Source organism: Rhinatrema bivittatum, chromosome 1, assembly GCF_901001135.1.
Source record: "Rhinatrema bivittatum chromosome 1, aRhiBiv1.1, whole genome shotgun sequence".
Taxonomy (NCBI): domain Eukaryota; kingdom Metazoa; phylum Chordata; class Amphibia; order Gymnophiona; family Rhinatrematidae; genus Rhinatrema; species Rhinatrema bivittatum.
The window spans coordinates 560,999,892-561,017,370 of record NC_042615.1 but is presented as its reverse complement, the minus strand read 5'-3'; the positions used below and the strand labels follow the sequence as shown (position 1 = coordinate 561,017,370).

Here is a 17,479-nt window from a genome sequence, read left to right as displayed (position 1 = left end):
CTTTCGAATGGACACCAAGATGGGGTTCTTCTTTGGTTCCGCCACAGGGTCCATGCCTAGAATACCCAGCGTCTTTAGGGTCTGGGAAACAAGGGCAGGTAATTCGTCCTTGTGGATAAAGCGAAGCATGGTTCGGTATGGTTCCATCCCTGGAGGGATTTCTCCTTCCTCCAGGGAGTCACTCTCATCATCTGAGGTATCTGGATCTCTGTTAGGGGAGTTCTTGGTTAGGCAAGGCATGTCTCAAGGCATCCGAGCCGGACCGGGAGGATCTAGAGCTCCCGGTAGGGGTTGAGCCTGGTGCACAGCTGGGGCTGGTTGCGCCTGAACGAATGTTTGCAGCCCTTTGAAAAATTCCACCCAGGAGAAGGTCCCTGGATCCATGTTGATCCCAGGGAGAGGTGGAGTTGGGGCCCCAGAGGTGCCCTCCTGTGGGGCAGTCATGCCGGAGATACATAGGTCTGGGGAGCAATCATCAGTAGTTACGGACCCCTCTCCCGACAGTAGGGGTCCAGGTTTTGGTTCCCCCTGGGCTTCTTCGCAGTGCTGGCATAGGCAGGACTCCAATTCAGGCTGCGTGGCTCTTATGTGGCAGGCTGTGCAAAAGGAGTGTCCCTTCACCTTCTTGGGCGGCGGTGCCATTGTTTTCCACAAGTTTGTGCGCATTGCTACCCTCAAAAACGTGTTTGTGCGCGTGGTTATGTGCATGGGTGCACTTAGTTGTGCGTGCCGGATGCGCTCAGCTGTGCGCACGTCTCAGTTGTGCACGCCGTTGTGCGCACAGCTATGCGCGTGTCTATATTGGGCATGCGCAAATTAGGCGCATCGACCGCCCGGCCTGCCCTGCGCGTACCGCCGGTCAAGGAGGGAATATGGAGCCGACGACCCTGTTCACAAGATGGCACCCCCGGAGGGTCTTCACATGTGTGGACCCTTGCACTGGATTGGGGCCTAGCCCAAGCAGGGCTGAGCAACCCGATCGGTGCCCCTTTAAACCTCGCGGAAGAAATCTTTCGGTATGGCAATTCGAGTTCTGGAGACCGGAGACCTGAATTTAAAGATTTCTACCTTACCTGGTCTCGGTGCTTACCGGCCGCATGCCGAGCAGTCTCCAGCTGCAGGGGAGAGGGAATTACCTTCACCGCCATGCTCGATTCTGCACCTGCTGCCTTTCAGCCACCCTGGGGGCTAAGTCCACACCGGGAACCGGCTACCGGACCAAGGCTCACCTATGAGGGATATCGGAAATCACCTCAGGAATTCTCAACTGGGGGAGGGACCCTTAGGTTTCACCGCAGGAGAGTGGGGCTCAATCTTCTTAAAGCTAATTTTCTTTCTTCTTGCATAACTGTTAACACTATTCTAGTTTGTGCTATAGTGTCCGCATCTGCTAGGAGATGGAGAGATACTGAGGATGTGAGGTCAGTGCAGGGGTATATGTACCCAGGATGACGTCAGCTTGAAATCTGACTCCATCTGATAGCAGTCCCATCTGCTAGCAGTCCCCTAAAATGAAAAGTTGAACAGGGAGCTGACTTGAGTGTTGTCCCACATATGGCTATGAGAGCCTTCATTTATCAATACTGTAACTGGACTCCCATCTGCTAGCAGTCTCCCATCTGCTAGCAGAAGAGCACAATACCCATTGGTCCTGAGTCCATCTGGCTACACGCTAGGAAATCCATTCTTTTTTATAAGAAAGCTGCCACCACTACCATTACCTTGGAACAGTTCTTGGAGCCATGGCGAGAGCAAAATAAGTGTGCTCTGAACTGAAATTGCTTTTTCAGCATGCAAAAAATGTAACTTATGATTTTTTCCAGGTGGGAATATGGAAGCAAGCATCTAAAAGATTCTGAGAAGAGAAAAACTTGCCCTGCCTCATAGTCACTGATATAGAACAAAGGATTTCCATATTTATTTATTTATTTAAATACTTTTCTATACCGAAGATCATGTACAAGTACATATCGGTTCGGTTTACAGTGAACCAACAGTTGGAAATTACATCAAACAATAAGAACATAATTTAACTAAACCTTGTACAGCCAACAATAAGAACATAATTAACAAAATTGTACTAGAGTAGAACTGTAGTTGAACAAGCATAACGAGTGGAATATAGGGAATATTGAAATGGGAATAGTAGTTTTCATATTTTCACCTTTCAAATTGAGGATGGGCGAATAGGAAACATCCTTCTTTAGGACCACAAAATAAATGGAGTACCGACCATGCCCCTGTGCTTCACATAGAACTGGAACTATGCTTGCAAGTGCCGAAGCTACTCAAGAGTAATAAGAGCAACTACCCTCCTGGAGAGTGAAACGTATGGAGAAACCATATAAGCATCGGGAAGTGAAGTGGCAAGAACTAGGGTGCAACTGTGAGGATATGTGGGACCATTCCTGGTAAAATTGCTGAAGGTGAACACTTACAGGCACCCTCAAGGAGGGGAACCATCATCCTTCATGAGATGGAACTGCTGGACACAGCGAAACCAGATGATTTACCTCTTGGTATTATGGCCCCTTGAAAGGACTGATTGCTTCTTCTGACACTGAATGATTGGGAAGTTGACCATCCCTGAAATTTTGTTTTCCCCTTTACAAGTTTGTTTAAGACCTTGCCAAAGAAACAGTTTCCTACTTGAAAATAAGCTTGTGTAGACAGGCTTTGGAAGAAGCATTTGCCACCCAGTGCCGTAGCCACAATATTTTTCACGCTGCAACTAATGAGGTTACAGGACTAGAAGAGATCCCAATAAAGGTATATAAGGCATCTTCCAGGAAAGCAGCCCTGGATTCCAGCCAAACTGTCTCTTGATCTTCAGGGAGCTGCTGAACCCAGTGCCAAGTACCTGAGCTACTTAGACATCATAGATAATGATCTACACCAGTAAAGACATGGATGAAAAAGAATTTTTCAATAGAACCTAAAGCTTTTTATTCTTATGATCTGAGACTGATGTGCCCACTATTACCAGTCACTCACCAGAACTAGGGCATCATTTTGCTGCACCCGGTGAAAGAGTATAGCTTGACACCTTTGAACTATTCTCAGGGCTTCCCACTTCATTAGGAGCATACCCTGCACTACTGCCTGAAGAATAAAGCTTTAGATGACCTAAAGCTTGTGGAACCTCCACAAACTGAAAACTGGCACTCTATAAGTCATAACCACTTTTTTTTAACAAATAGGCAGAACACAGTCATTCTCACCCTTGGATGCCATCTGTCCTTCCTCCTAAGGACTGACAACTGTCTATATCCATGTTTTTCCTTCAGGACAGAAAAAAATGGTGGTACTATCCCACAGAGTCCTCTGCTCTAAACATCATTGTGGATAATTAGGCTCTTATTGCCACCCCAAATCCAGTGGTTGAAATGACCAGGACAGAGCCCTGACCTGTGGCAGCTGTGGGCCCCCTCCTTCAACACAGAAGGCCTGTTATAAAATGACAAAGAAAACCAAAGATTCCAGAGAGAAAACCCCTTGAAAGAAAGGGCAGGAACCTGATATAGCTTCAGCACAGGTTTTCCCCAAACGGGAGAACACAACAGGCCACTTCTCCTCAGGATGCAAGGCCTCAGTTTGAGAGGAGAACTGGACGGGAATGACCCACAGAATACATACCAAATGGCAGTTGTTCCTACCAAAATGGCTACCTCTTAAGGAGGAAATACAGACTCCAGCATTTGACTTGACTGCTGCCACGCCTTGATCTGAGAGTCATCATAATTACTGTCAAATTTGTGCTGCTGGACTCAGGGGCCTTCAAAGGCTCCTCCAAAGAATCACTGCTGTTGATTTAAACTGGACAGTAGGAGCTAGCACTGCAGCAGAAACACCAGCTTACATAAATTCTGGTGTCCACCAAGCTCTATTACAATGTGGTCAGAAGCTGCTCAGAAATATTGCAGACCCAAAGACAAGAGAGACTGATGTCTGGCGGTTTCTGCTCTTAAATTGGCCCAAAGATACCACGCTCCCCCCACCCTCATCCACTGGAGACTTATCCTCCTCCAGTTGCTTGCTTCAGAAGAAGCGGCTGATCCATTTTTTTTTTTTTTTAAGCTTTAATAAGCCAGAGTGGGGGGGGGGATTAGGAGGAAGACAACTTCACACAGGAGCTCCATCTGAGCTGAAAACAAACTCCCACCCTCTAAGCTCTACCAAATCCCTTGTGGGGCTGGGAGCCTTTCCCAGGGCTCACTTAACTGGGAAGCACCAGAAGCCTACCCTATAGTTTGCTGTCAATAAAGCAGAAAGTGCTGAGAAATGCAGAACTGCCAAAACTTCTCCACCAAGCCAGGCAAAGGCCAAAGCCTCTGAATCAAGTTCCTGCTGCATCAGACCAGTACACCTGCCATCTGCTGGAAACAGAGGACAGTAGCTTTTTATGGGAGCTGCACCATGGTAACTATAGTGATGATGTCACAGAAAAAGTGTGTCCTTTATCTCCACCTGCTTGTAGGGGAGAAACCCACACATCTTGACTGGTGTAATAGGATAATAAGGAAGGGGTATTTTTCAACTTGAAGGTTGACCTGCAAGCTCATTTTCAAAGGGAAAATTTATTTTTAAATTTTTTCTTTAAAAAAAAAACAAAAAACTAGAGTAATTGACCTCAAACTCAAGCCAAAAAAAAAGAAGGCTGGAAAATTTTTAGCCTTACGATGTGCTGGTATGCTTATTAAATCAACATACTAAAGAGCACTGTACTTGGCTTCCTGTGCTGGGACTCACTTCCTGACTAAAAACAGGAAGCATTTGTCCATCTGTCCTATTTGTGAGAATGCAGAAGTAGGTCAGCCCAATGGCTTAGTGGCAATGCTGAACATTGCCATGCAGAGGGTCTAATTTAATTCCCTGATTGGGTCCTCTGCACCCTGAGTCATCCAGGGATGCTGTGGATGAAGTGTTCAGTCCATGGGAGTGATGGGGAAGGATTCGTGATCCTCATTAAGGATCCTACCTGGTAGCTAGATTTAGAGTCCATGATACAAAGTTCCAGAAGGAGCCATCGTGTATGGCTCCCAGCCTCAAACGCATTGCTGCATTGACCAGAACTGAGGGAGGATAGGTCTATTAAAACAGGACAAAAATCCCTGGGTAGTAGAGAATGAAAGTTCAAGGCACCAGAATCCCAGCACTGGTTCTGATTTGACTTGAAAGCGAAAAGAGGAACTACGGTACTTCTCAGACATAAAATCTAGGATTTGGTTCCTCCACTTGTTTATATTCATCCTTGCCACAGGAATGTTTTCAACATAAGATGGTTAATCTCTTCCTCCTGCCAGGCTAGATACAGGTCCCCTTTTCTCAGCAATACTGTTGCATTTTATCCCTTAGAATACCCTTCCTATAAATCAGCTAGTCAGACATAGGCACATGTAAACAATATAGCAAATCATATATAAACACTTACTCTGATGGTTCTTGGGTGCCTGTCAGCAATCTTTGCGCCCCCCCCCCCCCCCCCCCCCGGCAGTGGTTTTCCTAGCCACTAATAGGTTCCAGCCACATTCCTAACAAAATTTGTGTTTAGAAAAAGAGGTGCATAAATATATGCCGGACAAAAGGAATATCAAATTTATACTATTGTTCTATCAGTTTTAAGATCGGAGCACCATCTACTAAAAATATCTTAAATGGAAAATTGTAATTTGCTTCCCTCTGTACATGCCTTACACTGCTTTTGATTACATCCAGAGTAAAGGGCAGTTCTTCTTGAATGTTTTATGTATTTAATAATTAAATATAGGTAAAATTAATTCAGCCACAAGAAGGTATGCAACTAGCAACAGTGATTCTTTTAAATTATCTTTTTAAAACACCATAAAATGAAAAGTTGAACAGGGAGCTGACTTGCGTGTTGTCCCACATATGTCTATGAGAGTCTTCATTTATCAGTACTGTAACTGGACATAGTTTTCAGAAGAGCTTTTCTGTTTGCTAGGTTGTTGGCCTGCGTGAAGCAGAACGTAAACTACAGCTGCAGTTAGAAGAGATGGGAATGCGGAACATGGAACAGGAGAATATTGTGCGTGAGCTGGAGTTTGCAGTAGAGCATCTTACCCTGCAAAGTGACAGGCGAGTGACCCTGCTGCAAAAGGAGCACGAGCAAAAGATGCAGCTATTATTACAGCACTTAAAAGGTATGCATGCATGTGAATGTATATATGTGTGTACATATAGACAATGAGGTCAATTTTCAAAAACACGTGCGGGCATCCATGTACATGCGGTTCCCAGCACATGCACATGGACGGAGCTATTTTATAACATGCGTGCTTCGGCGCGTACCAGGAGATATGTGCGTGGCTGTTTCTAAAATGCGCTCGGCACACACACGGCCTAGCCATGCACGTATCCTCCGGATTTTACGCACACAGGCTTTTTAAAATTCAGGCTTAAGAGGGTAATTTTCAAACAGCTCACATAGGCTAAAGTTTGCAGGTACTTTTTCCCTACATTTTTTTTTAATTTATATTTTATTAACTTTTAAGTACATAACAATATTCAACAATGTCACAAATGCATATACAATAAACAATGAAATATCAAATAATACATATATGATTGTGTTCTTCTCAAGTGTTATGTGCCGTATGAATTATTCCACCCCTCCGAACCCTTCCCTTCCCCCCTCTCCCCAAAAGGGTTCCAAAGTTTACACATCAAGAATTCAACATGTCACTCATGACTTAGCCTTACGTTAACAAAGAGTAAAAGACCTAACTTGCTAAGACGGATATGCACTAAAAGATTAGAATAAAAATGAAAATGAAAAAGGTTATGACATTAGGCGATAATCCTGAAGCAGTGTGATGTCAAGTACTGTAATCGAAGTGAGCAAAGTCTCGTACCCCAGGCCTTTCAGTTGTTATGGACAGTACATTCTTGGAGAGGCAAGAAGATCTTCTTTAAAGCTCTATTAAAAGATGACGAGTGTACATGAACAAGTCAGACAGACATTGCACATACCGGTTCCCAAATCTTATAATTTAGGGAGACTCGGTTATTCTTGACCGCCATCAGGTAATCCAGCCTGCGGTAATCTAGTACTTTGGCCTTCACTTCATATATGGTTGGGATTATTGCTGATTTCCAATGGTGAGCAATAGCTGTACGAGGTGCTATTAGTATGTGCATACATAATTTTTGTTGGAAACAATCCAACCCTGTAATAGAGGCATTTAAAAGAGCAGCTTTGGGTTCCCAAGAAAAAGATTGTTTGAAAAGTTGGTTTGCCCATTGTGCTATGTTTTGCCAATATGGTCTTATTTTTTGACACTCCCACCATATATGAAAGTAAGAGCCATTTTCACCACATTCTCTTCAATATTTGGGAGAAATGGTAGGATACATCTTATGAAGTTTCACAGGGTCTAGATGCCACCAGTACAGCATTTTATAATTGTTTTCCTGCAATCTGGCAGATATGGAGCATTTACTTGCTCTCATGAAAATGGAGTCCCATAATTTGGCAGGTATCAATTCGCCCAGATTGTGTTCCCATTTCAGAAGATGAGTGGCAGAATGATTTACATGTATAGTAAGCAGTCGATATATTTTGGACACTCTTTTGGAGACTTTATCGGCATTCATGCACCAATTTTCAAAGAGTGACCGGGTCTCCCTAAAGTGCTGCGTACCTCGTAAATTTCTAAGGAAATAGTTAACTTGTGCATAAGCTGAGAAGTTGACTTCACGCAGGTTATAGGTTGCCATTATCTGGTCCATGGTTAACTGATTCCCTCCCAGAAGCAGGTGCCCTATGGTGGTGATGCCCACCTGCTGCCAGGCTAGAAAAACCACCGATTGGAAACCTGCAGCAAACTCTGTATTATGAGATTGGTAAAAGTATGAGTAGTTCCCTACCACTTTGCTCTTCCACTTATCCCAACTCTTCAGTGTGGTTTTCATTGACCATGGGATACATGCAATATTCCTCCACGTCCGTAGTGGTTGCCACGGTAATGCCCGATTGGCATAGATCCTACCATTAACTGTTCAGCCATCACCCATTGCTTAGATGTTTGTACTCGCCCAATGTTCACCAAGGCTTTTAGTTGGGACGCAACATAGTAAGCTTGTACGTCTGGGACCCATAAACCGCCCTGTCTTTTAGGGAGAAATAAGACCTGCCTAGCTACTCTCAGTGGCTGCTTTCTCAAGATAAAATAAAAAATCCTCTTTTGTATTCTACGGAGAAGAGAGGAAGGCAAAAACATGGGTACGGTTGAAAACAAATTTAAATACCTGGGTAAGATGTTCATTTTGGTAATTGCTATGCGCCCTATCCACATAAAGGGGCCCTTATGCCATTTATCAATATCTCTATCGACGGCTTTAATTAGGTGTGTGTAATTAAGAGAGTATAAATTATTTAAATTGGAGGAAAGATGAATCCCCAGGTACTTAAGAGAATGTTTTGCCCAGTGAAAAGGGTATGTCCGAGAGATGTTTTGAACCACAACTTCTGGCAGATTTATATTTAGTAACTCTGATTTTTCAAAATTTACCTTAAATCCCGATACTGCAATAAATGATAAAAGTTCACTTTCTATTCCATTCAGGGAAAAAGCAGGATCTGCAAGGGTGAACATAATATCGTCGGCAAATAGTGAGAGTTTAAAGTCTTGATTGCTCAGTTGAATCCCCTTTATGGTTTGAGAGGCACGAATACATGTGGCAAAAGGTTCTAAAAAGAGTGCAAAAAGTAAAGGGGAACGTGGGCAACCTTGCCTGGTGCCTCTATCTATGGGAAATTTGTCACCATAACCCCCATTTACTTTCACCATGGCTTTGGGGTTATTACCGTATTTTTCGCTCCATAAGACGCACTTTTTTCCCCCCAAAAGTGGGGGGAAAATGTATGTGCATCTTATGGAGCGAATATAAAAAAAACTAAAAATCTAACAAAACCCCCCACCCTCCTGACTCCCCCAAGACCTGCCAACTTAATTTACTACAACCCCCCCAAACTCCTGACCCCCCCCAAGACCTGCCAAAAGTCCATGGTGGTCCAACGGGGGTCCAGGAGCGGTCTGGGAGCGATCTCCTAGGCTTGAGCTGTCGGCTGCCAGTAATCAAAATGGTGCCGACGTCCCTTTGCCCTTACTATGTCACTGGGGCCGACCAATGGCAGCGGTAGCCCCTGTGACATAGTAAGGGCAAAGGGCCATCGGCTGCCAGTAATCAAAATGGCGCCGACGGCCCTTTGCCCTTACTATGTCACAGGGGCTACCGCTGCCATTGGTTGGCCCCAGTGACATAGTAAGGGCAAAGGGCCGTCGGCACCATTTTGATTACTGGCAGCCGACAGCTCAAGCCCAGGAGATCGCTCCCAGACCGCTCCTGGACCCCCGCTGGACCACCAGGGACTTTTGGCAGGTCTTGGGGGGGGTTAGGAGGGTGGGGGGGTTGTAGTAAATTAAGTTGGCAGGTCTTGGGGGGGTTCCCAGAGAAAGATAAAAGTTTTCTGATTTGGGGAGTGGACCAAAATGGCCCTCCCCAGACCTGAAAACAAAATTGGGGGGGGGGAGAAAGTTATGCACTCCCCTACTTTGCTCCATAAGACGCACAGACACCCGGGGACAGAGCTGGTTTAGCACAAAATTTTTTTTTTTAATTTTCCCCCTCTGAATCCTAGGTGCGTCTTATGGTCAGGTGCATCTTATGGAGCGAAAAATACGGTATATAGTTGTGAAATCCATTGCATGAAAAAAGTGCCAAAGTTAATTTTTTCTAATATTTGGAATAAGAATGGCCAGTGAACGAGATTGAAGGCCTTTTCCGCATTAATGGAAAGAAGAGCCACTGGTATCCCTTCCCGTTTTGCCCACCATATCAAGTCTATAATCTTCCTCACATTGTCTGCTGCCATTCTCTGTGGGACAAAGCCCACCTGGTCTGAATGCACAAGGGAGGGTAGATACCTATTCAAGCAAATAGCCATCAATCGAGCTAAAATCTTGAAGACTTGATTAATTAGAGAAATTGGTCGATATGACCCACAAAGGGTAGGGTCTCTTCCCGGATTAAGTAATGCCGTTATACCTGTGACATTAGCTTGCTGCTGAAAGGGCTCCCCCTCCCTGATAGAGTTAAAGAGGTCTGTTAGGTGGGTGGCAAGCTGATCAGGCATAGCTTTATAGTATTCCCCCAGGAGACCATCTAAACCTGGTGATTTGCCAATTTTGAGATTGGCAATTACCATTCGCACTGCCTTTACTGTTGCTGGTCTATCTAAATCATTTTGCTGATCTTGTGTGAGGGATGGCAGAGCCATGGTTTCTAAATAGGAAGTGATAGCGGATGCCGATATATTACTATTAGGACTATAGAGTTTGGCATAGAACTCAGTAAAGCAGTGTCTTATTTCCCTGGGATCAGTAGTAAGTGTGCCATTATGGTCCTTAACTTTTGTAATGATGCTCTGTGCTATACGGGCCTTTAATTTCCCTACATTTTTATCCCAATTTTCAGAGTGGATTTATGCACATAAATCCGCTTCGAAAATTTGCAGGTGTGTGCAGAACCAGTGCCAACATATAAACATACTTTCAAAAATTGAAAGTATTTGCATTAATCATGTTCTCATCCCAACTCTGCTGTTGGAATGTCTCTTTGAGATATACACAAAATTATGCACAAAATTGCTTTGGAATATACTTTTCTGCCTGAACAAGCAGGACAATGTCAATCACATAAGTGGATGACATCATTCGAAGGCATCAAAACAGCTCTCTCAGAGTTCAGGAAGACCAAGAAGATCTTTCTGAGCTTATGTGGGGGTTCCTGAGTAGCTGCCATGCAAGCCTTCTCAGTCTTTTTTTCTCGTGTTTGCAAATTGATTTATTTTCCTCCCTTTAAGCTGTACGCATTTTTTTCTAAGTTAGTTTTCTTTCATTTTCTGAGTTTTATTGTTTTTTATTTTAGTTTTTTGGTTGCAAATCTTCTATATAAAAAATACTATTTTTACTTTTCTACATCAAAATTGAGTTTGACTTATTTTCCAGCTTGTCTCTATAGATGCCAAACCGAGTTTCAAAAGGCATCTTTGCTGCATCTACAAAATGACTTTGTCTGACCATCACAAACTGATGTGTCAGATATTTAGGCCTATTCCATGACATTTCTAATTGCACCACTTGTGCTTAGATGTCTCCAAGGACCATTAAAACTAGAGGCTACAAACTGAAAGAATTACTTAGTTCTCTACAACCCTCTGGTTCACAAAGAGAGAATCATCTTTAGCTGAGGGACCATTGTCTAACTCAAAGAAAGCAGAGTCCTTTCAAGCTGCACTTCATAACTTGAAATCAAGTCTTGAAGCAGGTACCATTCCCCCTCTACAAAAGAAGGAAAGAAAATGTGTGGTTTTTTTGTTGCCAAAATCTTTGGTTCCAGGTACAAGGCCCCTCCAGCAGTGAAAAATCATCAGCATAGAAGAATACATTATTGATGCCATCTCTCTTCGGCATAGGTCAGTGGTGCTGTGAACAAACAAAGCCACCTATCTTTGTCTGTACTATCAACTTCTTGGGTCAACAAGAAAATATTGATGATGATTGACAAACTAAGTTCAGCTACACTGAATCTACTTCCACTAAGCAAACTATGCTGATTTGTGTTCCAGGATCTAATGGTTCTTCTACTGAGATTCCCCCTTCCAATCAGAAGTATCTTTCCTTTGTAAAGAAGATGTGGCTTAACTTTCGTCAAGAACTATTTCACTAATACACCAGATTCTCTACCTCCTCCACCCAATTTAGACCCAATGTCACAAATATTGGAGACTTTGGTGCCAAAATCTGAACTTCAGTTGCCCAATACCACACATGAATCTAGGCAGGAAATTTTACCAGATGAATTACAGCCTAAATCTGAAGGCTCACTGATGCTGAAAAGCTCAGTTATCATATAATTCTGTAATAGGTCCTGCCACTTCGTGCAGCAAAACACTGCACGGAGTGGCAGTAGCCACAGAGGCATTCACGGAGCGGGATGCCAGTGGCCAGTGGTTGGTGTACCACCTTCACGGAGCGGAAGGATGGAGGGCTGCTATCTCCAAATTTAAAAAAAAAACAAAAAACAAAACAAAAAAAAAAAACATGGGTGGGTAAGAGTATGTAAAATTAACGGAGAGTTCATAGGCTATATGTATTACCAATTATTAGGCTTATTCAATATTTGTTGATAGTTAATGTGGCTTTCAATGCATACTTCACTTTCAATGCATATCCAGCATAGCTCTCTGCTTCAACGGCAGGGGAGAAGAAAAACTGATAATTCACGCATATCCAGCATAGCGCTCTGCTTCAACGGCAGGGGAGAAGAAAAACTAATACTTCACGCATATCCAGCATAGCTCTCTGCTTCAATGGCAGGGGAGAAGAAAAACAACCAATAAGGGCTGAATAACACAGTCTGGGTAAACAAATAAGTATGGGTGTAGCTTGCTTGTTGCGGCGGTTACTACCCCTAACTAATCAAGCTTGATATTTCACTTGGATGCAGCTCTATCACTGTTCTCTGCATTAATGGTGGGGGTGAAAGGGAAATAGAACCAAGGGTTGCTAAGAGCCAAGAGAAACAGATAAGTATGAAAGGAAAGAAGTGTGAAGCTTGCTGGGCAGACTGGATGGGCCGATTGGTCTTCTTCTGCCGTCATTTCTATGTTTCTAATACCATTCTGATGAGGAGGTCTACCATCAAACCCCTCTCATCAACCTCCCAGAAGTACATCACCATCAGAGGACATGTCATATTTTTCCATTTTCCAAAAAATGGTAAAGAATATGCCATTTACTTTACAGGAGGAAAGAGAACCAAGGGAAGATATCTTTAGTATATTAAAGTATATTCAAGCCCCAAAACAGGTAGTAACTTTACTATTACATATACAGTACTTCAAGAGCTACAAATCAGAAGGTGGCAGACAAATTGACTACATTGACAGTAACTAGAAAACTAGACCTCAAAATATAAGGAGCAGGTCATGTAGAGTCAGCCATGAAAAGGGCAAAAAGGACCAGATACTAAATTATTGGACTCAGTAGCTGTTACAGTTTTGGCTGCAGTGCAACCACCTCACCACCAGGGGTCCCTCTAGTGCTGGCTTTCCTGACAGGCCCAGTCCATCTCCTCTGTCCACTCTATGCTCTGGGTGTGCCCTTATAACCCTGCCTGACAGTTGCCTCGGTGCTTCGGCATTGAGCTCACCTGGGCTCCCTGCTCTAGCCCTGCGCGGCCTTCGGGCCTTTCCTTTCCTTGTCCTGCGCGGCCTTTGGGCCTTCTTCCTCGCTTTTCTTACCTGGCCTACGGGCCTTCCGACCTGCCTGCTCTGCTTACGGTGTGTGGCCTACGGGCCTTCTGTCTGTGTGTGTGTGGCCTACGGGCCTTCTGACCTGCCTTGCCCCGCTTATGGTGTGTGGCCTACGGGCCTTCTGTGTGTGTGTGGCCTATGGGCCTTCTGACCTGCCTTGCCCCGCTTATGGTGTGTGGCCTACGGGCCTTCTGTGTGTGTGTGGCCTACGGGCCTTCTGACCTGCCTTGCCCCGCTTATGGTGTGTGGCCTACGGGCCTTCTGTGTGTGTGTGGCCTACGGGCCTTCTGACCTGCCTTGCCCCGCTTATGGTGTGTGGCCTACGGGCCTTCTGTGTGTGTGTGGCCTACGGGCCTTCTGACCTGCCTTGCCCCGCTATTGGTGTGTGGCCTACGGGCCTTCTGTGTGTGTGTGTGTGTGTGGCCTACGGGCCTTCTGTCCTGCCTTGCCCTGCTTACTGTGCCCTGACCCAGCCTGGACCCAGACACTGCTGACTGCCGCCTGCCCTGACCCAGCCTGTACGTAGACACTGCTACTTGCCGCCTGCCCTGACCCAGCCTGAACCCAGACTCTGATACTTGCTGCCTGCCCTGACCCAGCCTGGAACCTGACACTGTTTCTAGCTTCCTGTCTCTCTCCACCTGGAGCCACCCTGCTGGGTGGTGTTCACGACTCCTGACCGGAGCCCAAGCGTAACAGTAGCACCGGTGAAGCAGAGAGCTATGTTGGATATGCATTGAAAGTGAAGTATCAGGCTTATATGGTTTGGGTAGTAACCGCCGTAACAAGCAAGCTACTCCCCGCTTTTTTGTGAATGCAAATCCTCATTGCCGCTGAAGCTTAGAGCAATGTTGGAGTTGCATTAACCGTGTGTATGTTTATTGAATAAGGGTATTATCACCAGGTAGTAGCCGTCGTTCCCGTGAGCCACCCACTCTTCATTCACATGGTTTAATGGAACAAAGTCAGCATGGCTTTATTCACATGGTTTAATGGAACAAAGTCAGCATGGCTTTACCCAGGGCAAGTCTTGCCTCACAAATCTGCTTCACTTTTTTGAAGGAGTTAATAAACATGTGGATAAAGGTGAACCGGTAGATATAGTATACTTGGATTTTTTTTTTTTTTAAATTATTTATTTACTAGGTTTAAACATTTTTAGACAACAATCAACTTGTCATTGAAAGGATACATATATTGATTATAAATCTTAAAACAATTTCTTAACAAAGTTAGTAAAGAAGAAAAATAAATCAAATCATATATATGTATACCCCTTTTTATAAGGAAATTTGAAGGTCCAAGTTTCTACTATATTGGAGCAAAAATAAAGGAAATTATACTATCTTAGGAATAGGTGTAATTTAAGTGATATTATCCTATAAACCTATGACCAATTAAGTGGGAGGGGTGTTAATTTTTACTCTCGCTTCCAAAAACTTTTTAAGTTCCAATGGCTCTAAGAAAACATAACGTTCGTTTAAGTATTTTACAATACATTTACATGGGAAGTAAACTATCATCTGGGCTCCTAGTTGTTTAACTTCTGAGCCCATCTGAAGAAAATCTTTTCTTCTAATTTGTGTGTTTCTCGTTATGTCTGGGTACATCCAAACTTTTTCCGTAAGATATAATTTTTCTCGATTCCTTAAGAATAATTTTATGATTTTATCTCTATCCTCAGTTTTCATAAACCTCACACATAAGGTTCCCCTAGACTCAACTTGATCTTCCATTGAGCTTTCCAGAATAAGTCTCACTGAAGATGTGGACTTAATGCCCAACCTCGGGGGAGGAAACATATTGAGTGAAGGCATTGGAAAGAGGTCCATAGATGAACCAATATTGGTGAGAGAAAAGATAACTGGAGGAAAATCTATACCTATGGACCCCTCAACTTCAACACCGAAGCGCGGAGATGGGGGGTAGGACCCTCAGAAATGAAGGTCATCAACTACCTGCAAGAAACTGGGAATGGTGTTAAAGGAAAAATTTTTCAAGTCAAGGACAATGGTGGGGTCACACTTGAAAACATATGGGAAGTGTTAATAGACTTAAAATCCTCAATTAATAACTTAGAGAAAAAAATGTCTGAGGTACAATTACAAGGAAAAGAAATAGAAGAAAAAGTGAAAAAGAATTCCCAGAACTGTGAGAATTTAGAAAGACAGTTAATTAAGGTCCAAGAGGAACAGGTAGGATTGATTAAGGGAGAAATATCGAATTCAAGAAGACTTGAGGTATTAGAAAACAACTATCGCTATAAAAATGTAAGAATTTTGAACTTTCCCTCAGTAAAATTAATATCACATTTGGAACAATTCAAAAGATTCTTAAACCAAAATCTATTAATTGCCCCTGAAGATATTCCTTCAATAGAGAAAATCTTTTATATAGTAACCAAGAATCAGGAAGAGCATGGGGCTTTAAAACAAGCCCAACCATTGGACAATCTCACAGATTTTCTGTATACTTGGATTTTCAGAAGGCGTTTGACAAAGTTCCTCATGAGAGGCTTCTAGGAAAAGTAAAAAGTCATGGGATAGGTGGCGATGTCCTTTCGTGGATTGCAAACTGGCTAAAAGACAGGAAACAGAGAGTAGGATTAAATGGGCAATTTTCTCAGTGGAAGTGAGTGGACAGTGGAGTGCCTCAGGGATCTGCATTGGGACCCTTACTGTTCAATATATTTATAAATGATCTGGAAAGAAATACGACGAGTGAGATAATCAAATTTGCAGATGACATAAAATTGTTCAGAGTAGTTAAATCACAAGCAGATTGTGATAAACTGCAGGAAGACCTTGTGAGACTGGAAAATTGGGCATCCAAATGGCAGATGAAATTTAATGTGGATAAGTGCAAGGTGATGCATATAGGGAAAAATAACCCATGCTATAATTACACAATGTTGGGTTCCATATTAGGTGCTACAACCCAAGAAAGAGATCTAGGTGTCATAGTGGATAACACATTGAAATCGTCGGTGCAGTGTGCTGCGGCAGTCAAAAAAGCAAACAGAATGATGGGAATTATTAGAAAAGGAATGGTGAATAAAACGGAAAATGTCATAATGCCTCTGTATCGCTCCATGGTGAGACCGCACCTTGAATACTGTGTACAATTCTGGTCGCCGCATCTCAAAAAAGATATAATTGCGATGGAGAAGGTACAGAGAAGGGCTACTAAAATGATAAGGGGAATGGAACAACTCCCCTATGAGGAAAGACTAAAGAGGTTAGGACTTTTCAGCTTGGAGAAGAGATGACTGAGGGGGGATATGATAGAGGTGTTTAAAATCATGAGAGGTCTAGAACGGGTAGATGTGAATCGGTTATTTACTCTTTCGGATAGTAGAAAGACTAGGGGGCACTCCATGAAGTTAGCATGGGGCACATTTAAAACTAATCGGAGAAAGTTCTTTTTTACTCAACGCACAATTAAACTCTGGAATTTGTTGCCAGAGAATGTGGTTAGTGCAGTTAGTATAGCTGTGTTTAAAAAAGGATTGGATAAGTTCTTGGAGGAGAAGTCCATTACCTGCTATTAAGTTCATTTAGAGAATAGCCACTGCCATTAGCAATGGTTACATGGAATAGACTTAGTTTTTGGGTACTTGCCAGGTTCTTATGGCCTGGATTGGCCACTGTTGGAAACAGGATGCTGGGCTTGAAGGACCCTTGGTCTGACCCAGTATGGCATGTTCTTATGTTCTTACATCCTGTAGACTTTATGGATCCACAGTGTTTATCCCACACCCATTTAAAATCCACTTATGTGCATCCGTTAAAGCCAACAAAATCCTACAGAAGATAACGCAAAGTCCATTTGCTCAAGTAACAGCTTAAAATTAGGGGCACGCTTTCACGCGGTAGGTGTATTTTAAATCATATGTGCGCAATTGTGCACATAATTGAAAATTCCAGTGTATGTCTGCTCACGCACACATATGTGCATGTATGGCCGCCGTGCTATTTTTTTTTTTTAAGTTACTGTCCCTTCATGAATGAGAACTGCAGGGCTTAACAAGCAATTGAGGAATATACAATGAATATGGCCTACAAATTAAGATATTAGGGACTTGATTAATCAAGATTTTTGTCCTATTAAGCTGAGGGGGGGAAAAATCTTTGAATCCAG

At 43.3% G+C, this 17,479-nt stretch overlaps 1 protein-coding gene across 4 annotated transcripts in view; it reads left to right on the top strand.

The window, feature by feature from the left end:
• The window catches only part of KIF27 (kinesin family member 27), a 342,610-nt gene that overhangs the window by 280,635 nt on the left and 44,496 nt on the right, over nt 1–17,479 (top strand). For all 4 annotated transcript variants that reach the window (XM_029616875.1, XM_029616884.1, XM_029616868.1 and 1 more), the window contains one exon: nt 5,963–6,161. In XM_029616875.1, the coding sequence (XP_029472735.1) occupies nt 5,963–6,161 (199 nt within the window). The remainder of the gene's footprint in view (nt 1–5,962; nt 6,162–17,479) is intronic.